At 44.8% G+C, this 7946-nt stretch overlaps 1 protein-coding gene across 1 annotated transcript in view; it reads right to left on the bottom strand.

Annotated features, from left to right (window-relative positions):
• Nucleotides 1-2789, bottom strand: part of LOC139028062 (proline-rich transmembrane protein 3-like) — a 13713-nt gene extending 10924 nt beyond the window's left edge. The window contains exon 1 of the mRNA XM_070444616.1: nucleotides 1878-2789. Coding sequence (XP_070300717.1) covers nucleotides 1878-2709 — 832 coding nt within the window. The 5' untranslated portion in view covers nucleotides 2710-2789. The remainder of the gene's footprint in view (nucleotides 1-1877) is intronic.
• Between the last annotated feature and the right edge of the window lie 5157 nt (nucleotides 2790-7946).

The raw sequence follows: 7946 nt of genomic DNA, 5'->3' as shown, positions 1-7946 counted from the left end.
GGGAAACAAACACCCACAAAACACCAGTGAAACCCTGGTGCCTTAGTATGACTCCAATCAGAGACAAACGATACACACCTGTCTTCTAATGTGAGAATCATACCAGACCGAACACAAAACCCAACATAGAAATAACAAAACCATAGACTGCCCACCAACACTCACGCCACTGACCAATAGGACATACAAAATCAAGAGAAAACAGGTCAGAACGTGCAATATTCTACATTGTGTGAGTAATATGTGAAGACATCACAACTATGAAATAACACATATGGAATCATGTTGTAACCAAAAAGTGTTAACAAATCAAAATATATTTTATATTTGGATTCTTCAAAGTAGCCACCCTTTGTGGAATTCTTCTCCTTCTTAACGCATTTGAGCAATCAGTTGTGTTGTGACAGGTATGGGGTGGTATACAGAAGATAGCCCTATTTTGGTAAAAGACCAAAATATAATTTTTAGATTCTTCAAAGTAACCACCCTTGCCTTGATGACAGCTTGAACACTCTTGGCATTCTCTCAACCAGCTTCATGAGGAATGCTTTTCCAACGAGTCTTGAAGGCAGTACCCACATATGCTGAGCACTTGTTGTGCTGCTTCCTCTCCTCCTTGCGGTCCAACTCATCCAAACCATCTCAATTTGGTTGAGGTCGGGTGATTGTGGAGAGACAGGTCATCTCGTCATCTGATGGAACACTCCATTCCATCATTCTCCTTCCTGGTCAAATAATCATTACACAGCTTGGAGGTGTGTTTTGGGTCAGTGTCTTGTTGGGAAAACAATGATAGTCCCACTAAGCGCAAACCAGATGGCATGGCATATCGCTGCAGAATGCTGTGGTTGCCATGCTGGTTAAGTGTGCCTTGAATTCTAAATAAATCACTGACAGTGTCACAAAAATAAACACACATCACACCTCCTCCTCCATGCTTCATGGTGAAAACCACACATGCAGAGATCATCCGTTCACCTACTCTACGTCTTACACGGCGGTTGGAAGCAAAAATCTCATATTTGAACTCATCGGACCAAAGGACAGATTTCCACTGGTCTAATGTCCATTGCTCGTGTTTCTTGGCATAAGCAAGTCCCTTCTTCTTACTGGTGTCCTTTAGCAGTGGTTTCTTTGCAGCAATTTGACCATGAAATTCATGCAGTCTRCTCTGAACAGTTGATGTTGAGATGTGTCCGTCACTTGAACTCTGTGAAGCATTTATTTGGGCTGCAATCTGAGATGCAGATAATTACAGATTTCTGAGGCTGGCAACTCTAATGAACTTATCCTCTGCAGCAGAGGTAACTCTGGGTTTTCCTTTCCTGTGGCGGTCCTCATGAGAGCCAGTTTCATCATAGCGTTTGATGGTTTTTGCGACTGCACTTGAAGAAACTTCAAAAGTCCTTGAAAATTTCCAGATTGACTAACCTTCATGTCTTAAAGTAATGATGGCTTGTTGTTTCTCTTTGCTTATTTGAGCTGTTCTTGCCATAATATGGACTTGGTATTTTACCAAATAGGGCTATTGTCTGTATACCACAGCTACCTTGTCACAACACAACAGATTGGCATTAAGAAGGAAAGATATTCTACAAATTAACTTTTTACAAGGCACACCTGTTAATTGAAGTGCATTCCAGGTGACTACCTCCTGAAGCTGGTTGAGAGAATGCCAAGAGTGTGCAAAGCTGTCATCAAGTCAAAGGGTGGCTACTTTGAAGAATCTTAAATATAACACTTTTTTGGTTACTACATGATTCCATATGTGTTATTTCATAGATTGGATATCTTCACTGTTATTCTACAATGTAGGAAATAGTCTAAATAAACTTTTGACTGGTACTGTACATATAAGTTAATCTTTAGGTACTCACCTGTCACTACTCCTCCACGGACTGTTGACACCACAGTGACGACTGTCAATCTAATGTCAGGTGACTGTGTGGAGAGGATTGTTTTGGCTGTTGTCAGGGCAGATAGGCGGGGCTGGACAGTGAGGCTGACCGTCGGGGTCATCTGTGCTTCAGCCATCTTGGATGATGGCCCTCCGCTGAAAGCCGTCTGAGCCTGTGGCCYGAACTGTGCCATTCCATCTGARGTTGTCAAGGKAACCGGTGACTCTTTCTTCACAACAGCCATCACTGTAGGGACAAATTCACTTCCTGATCCAGTCATCTGCCAATCATCTACATCCTCTGGTACGATTGGTCCATCAGATTCCCTGCCCCCTGTTGTCACTGGCTCAGCACCTGAGGGTTTGGTGGGAGGGAGCGCYGTTGGTCCCTTTGCAGATGCAACCCCACTTGGTTCTGGGGTTACCATAGTACCTGTCCTAGCCTCAACAGAAGTGAACTGGCTTTGGGCAGACCSAATGTTGAGTTTCTGAGAGGGGGAATGGGATTGACTGAGGTCTATAGTTCTAGTCTGTGTTGTGGGAGTGCCCATTTCCCCCCCATCCWGTCCCAGGTCAGAGCCCCCTTCCCCCCTACCTACTCCCTCTGTGGGCCAATCCTTGTTGATCACTCTGACAGACCCGTCGCTCCGACCTCTGGGACGAGAGGAGGGCAGACTGGGTTTGAGGGATGGAGTGATGACAGGGTCTGGAAGAGAGGAGGAMGAGGAGGAGGAGCTGACGATCACCTGGCCAGAAGAAGGATGGAGAGAGGAGAGGAGGAGGAGGAGGGTGAGGATGGATGCAGTGGCCATGGTCTGGCTGTTGAGGGTAATGATTTATATAGTCCCTCTATTTGTCTTTCCGTCCGTCTGTCACACCATCTCCATACTGGGCTCTGTAGACACAGACAGAACAGAGAATGATGGATGAGGTTAACTCAGTATAGGAGTGAATATTATAACATGCGCCCCACGGCCTTTGGATCGGGAATAAAATGTCACTTCAGCAGAGCACACATGATTACCTCTGCATATTTCCTTTACACATTAACTTGTACAGCTCTCAGGGACCACACATGAAACCACATAAGCAGCATACACGTATGTACAATTGAATGAATGAATGAGTGAAATAAATTTTTTGTGTCAAATCTCCAGTTGGCAACCCATTCCTTTCGGATTAATTGACAAACATTCGGGCTGTCCCCGACAAAAAAAAAATCTTTGTCGACCGAAAGTCGTCTGTTCTTTCGACCAATTGATTGCTGGACATTTTTAAACGTGTATTTTTCCATATATAGACAATCCTCTCCACACAGTCACCTGACATTCCATATATATGTGTTTTATATAATCAACTATATGCATTGAGCTTGTCTGATGCTTAAAGTTTACGGTTGATGAAATAAGACAAATGCCTTAAGAGGCATCAGATAACCCCCCCCCCAAAAAAAACTGACCCAGCTATTCTCCTGATTCTGCCATTACGCTCCTGAAGTTGCCAGTAATAGGCACAGAATTCAGCAACCTTTCTCATGTTCAATTCTAATTTATATTGCCGTTCTACCGATCTGCGTGCCAGTTATGTTTTCATATGCACATTTTCGTGATACAGTTTCATATTTCTCCATATTTCAAAATCGTTGTCATGTGGTCAATCGAAATTCTATCCAAATCTAAAGTGAAAATGACACTAACCTAAAAAGAACTTCTATTGTCATTGCCAACTATGAAAAATAGCAAATATCAAATAATATGTAGAAAATATCCTGATAGAAATAAATATCCTATAAAACACATTGCTACACATGGCCTGTCTGCAACAAACTTGAAAGATTGTATCAACTATTAACTTGGGTCCAGCCTGAAGCTTGCACTAGTGAACTTGCTACATTGTAAAAAAAAATAAAAAATAAATCTGGGCTGTCAAAGTATCCTGCACCAGTGAGCTCGGGACAGACACAGCTGTAGGCTATTTGCCCAAGGGATAAGAAGTGGTGCTTGACTTGGGCAGGAGCTCACCAGAGCTGAGTACTACTGCTTGAGCTCCTGTTCCTCTTATAGAATATTAGAAAAAAAGTATTGTGGGACTCCTACTTCTATGCGTGCGTGACCTTACTCAACATTGACAGGAGCGCTCTAAACAAAAGACAATGACTAAATTGACAAAACTTGTAAGTGGAATAAAATAACCAAACTTGTTTCTCACAAGTGTGGCATAGGTTGTGCAGTCTGCAAACAATGTGTCCACTCAGACAATGAGAACGGGAAGTCTGMAATAATAATATTGAAGACATTAAAATAAATGACTGTAACCAAAGTAACAAACATTGTGGATTAGAAATTATAGAAATTAACGGTAAATGTACATCTGGTGATATATGTAATGGGGAATTGATATACACTAATAATCAAATGCAAARAATTCACACAATGACGTTATGAATCAACGAATGTGCACAAATTGGCGGGAGAGAGCGCATTCTGGAAAGAGAAGTGCAGTGTGCATCTGGGTGCATGGTCAATCTGACGTCTGCATTGGCCATGCAGCATTTATGGTGATATGGACTCAGCAGAAGTCAGGGTATTCATAATTCTTGCGCTTTGCAGAGCTGCTGTCAAGGAAGTGAGTTTGTGTTTATACAGGATGTACCGCCCCCACCTACAATCAACCACTCATGTCAATGCGGAGCTACAGTATATGGAGCCCTTCACATTGTTACAAAATTTGGGAGGCGCATGCCAATGCGGTACAGGGCTCGATTTGGCCTCTGCATGCCTCTGGAGGCTCCGCAATTGCGTCACACCCTCCATACGGAGCCTCAGACCACATTTACAGATCAAGCATAKATTGGCTTTTAGTCTAGGCCTCCGCAATGAATTAGTTCACTGAGATGGGCGCAAATATATATATATTTGTTACTGCTCGACTAAAACAATCTRGGTCYACCAACAGCCTAACGACCAAACAATCGACCAGTCGACTAATTGGGGTCAGCCATACAAARATTACAATGATTCAAAGTGTTAATTCAGTGGTGTCAGGGTGTTAACCCCGGAGTCCTGGCTAAATTCCCAATCTGGACCTCATACCATCACGGTCACCTAATCATCCCCAGCTTCCAATGGTCTCAATCATCCCCCCTCCTCTGCCCTGGTTATTCCCCAGGTGGTTGCTGTAAATGAGAAGGTGTTCTCAGTCAACGGGTTAAATAAATCAGATATTCTTCCGGTGTTCTGCGCAGTGCACACCTCATAAAGAATGAAAAGGAAATCAATACACAATAGGAGATAAGCAACATTCATATTTAACCCTTATTTTACCAGGTAAGTTGACAGAGAACACATTCTCATTTACAGAAACGACCTGGGGAATAGTTACAGAGGAGGGGGGGATGAATGAGACCATTGTAAGATGGGGATGAATAGGTGGCCATGAAGGTATGATTGCCAAATTGGGAATATAGCCAGGACACCGGGGTTAACACCCATACTCTTCCGATAAGTGCAATTGGATCTTTAGTGACCACAGAGAGCCAGGACACACGTTTAACATGCATACGAAAGACGGCACCCTACATAGGGCAATGTTCCCAATCACTGCCCTGGGGAAAAGAGTGAAAAGAGTGCCTCCTACTGGCCCTCTAACACCACTTCRAGCAGCATCTGGTCTCCCATCCAGGACCGAACCCGCTTATTTTCAGAGGCAAGCCAGCAGTGGGATGCAGGGTGGTAGGCTGATGGTAATAACCCTATAGCAGTAAACAAATCAACCGAGCAAAAGGACAATATAAGAACAAGGTGCAATCCTATTACACAGGCTCCAATGCCCGACACGTGGCAGGGGCTACAGTCCATTACGGATTACATCGGAAGACCCAGCCGTGATCTTCCCAACGATGCCTCTCTAGCAGATGAACTCAATGCATTTTATTACTCTTTGGGCAAAAACAACACCGAGCCGTTTACGAGGGCCCCGGCTGACCCAGGGGACTGGGTGATATCGCTCTCCGAGGCTGACGTGAGTAAGGTTTTTTAACCAGGGCGCTGGCAGGCATATTCACAGTCATTTTCAACCTCTCCTTGTCCCAGTCTGTAATCCCCACGTCTCAAGCTGACCACCATCGTTCCTGTTCCCAAGAACTCTGAGGCTACCTGACACAATGTCTACCACCTTGTAGCACTCACATCTGTAATCACGAAGTGCTTTGAAAGGCTGGTTATGTCACACATCAGTTTCATCATCCCAGACACCCTAGACCCACTCCAGTTTTRCTACCGCCCCACAGATCCATTGACGATGCTAATCTCAATTGCACTCCACACTGCTCTCATCCAKCAYGATGAGAGGAATAACTATGTGAGAAGGCTGTGCATTGACTGCATGCCAGCGTTCAACACCATAGTTTCCTCCAACCTCGCCGCCATACTTGGGACCCCAGGACTGAACACCTCCCTCTGCAACTGGATCCTGGACTTCCTGACAGGCCGACCCCAGGTGGTGAGGGTAGGCAACATTACCTCCACCACGCTGACCCTCAACACAGGGGCCCCAGGTATGTGTACTTAGTCCCCTCCTGTACTCCCTTGTTCACCCACGAGTGCGTGGCCAAGCATGACTCCAACACCCATCATCAACTTTGCTGATTTAGATACACTATATGTACAAAAGTATGTGGACAGCCCTTCAAATTTGTGGATTTGGCTATTTCAGCCACACCTGTGTATAAAATCGAGCACAGAGCCATGCAATCTCCATGTGTTGGCAGTATATTGGCAGTATATTGGCCTTGCTGAAGAGTTCAGTGASTTTCAYCGTGSCACCGTCATAGGATGCCACCTTTCCAACAAGTCTGCCCTGSTAGAGCTGCCCCTGTRAACTGTTCAGTTGCAAAGTGTTAGGCCACACAAGCTCACAGAACGYGATCGCTGAGTGTTGAAGCGTGTAGTGCATGAAACTCTTCTGTCCTTGTTTGCAACACTCATTACCGAGTTCCAAACTGCCTCTGGAAGCAACGTCAGTCAGCACAAGAACTGTTCGTCGGGAGKTTCATGAAATGGGTTTCCYTGGCCGAGCAGCCGCACACAAGKCTAAGATCAGCATGCGCAATGCCAAGCGTCGGCTGGAGTGGTGTACAGCTKGCCGCCATTGGACTCTGGAGCAGTCGAAACTTGTTCTCTGGAGTGATGAATCACGCTTCACCATCTGGCAGTCCGACATATGAATCTGTGTTTTGCCGATACCAGGAAAACGCTACCTGCCCCAGAGTTTGGTGGAAGAGGAATAATGGTCTGGGGTTGTTTTTCATGGTTCGGACTAGGCCCCTTACTTCCAGTGAAGGGAAATCTTAATGCTACAGCATACAATGACATTCTAGACTATTCTGTGCTTCCAACTTCGTGGTGGCAGTTTGGAGAAGGCCCTTTCCTGTTTCAGCATTACAATGCCCCAGTGCACAAAGCGAGGTCCATACAGAAATGGTTTGTTGAGATCGGTGTGGAAGAATTTGACTGGCCTGCACAGAGCCCTGACCTCAACCCCATCGAACACCTTTGGGATGACTGCGAGCCATGCCTAAACGCCCAACATCAGTGCCTGACCTCACTAATGCTCTTGTGGCTGAATGGAGGCTGTTATAGCAGCAAAGGGGGGACCCACTCCATAATAATGCCCATGATTTTGGAATGAGATGTTCGACGAGCAGGTGTCCACATACTTTTAAAAAATTATTTCCACCATTTTGGTAGGCTATTTGTTAGTGAACTTGTCTATAATTAGATACATGCAACTTCTCTTCTGTCATTATATGTTACRGTAGAATACTAAATCACCCCTTGCTCACCAGAATAATGTTGTAAAGCYATAGAATGAATGCTTTAATCTAGTTGACATCGGTAAAGTTCTCCCTGTCATCTCTGCRTCTTTCATGGAGCAAAGACTTTTAGGGACCGGGGACAAAATGCAATACCCCCCAAAAAACGAGAACGACATCAGTTTGACCGATTGTAAGGAAACAGAAAGCTGTGAAAACTAACCAACATGTTTCTGA

This window comes from Salvelinus sp. IW2-2015, linkage group LG7, assembly GCF_002910315.2.
Source record: "Salvelinus sp. IW2-2015 linkage group LG7, ASM291031v2, whole genome shotgun sequence".
Classification (NCBI taxonomy): Eukaryota; Metazoa; Chordata; class Actinopteri; order Salmoniformes; family Salmonidae; genus Salvelinus; species Salvelinus sp. IW2-2015.
Note: the sequence above shows the minus strand (reverse complement) of the source record. Positions and strands in the feature narration are given on the sequence as shown.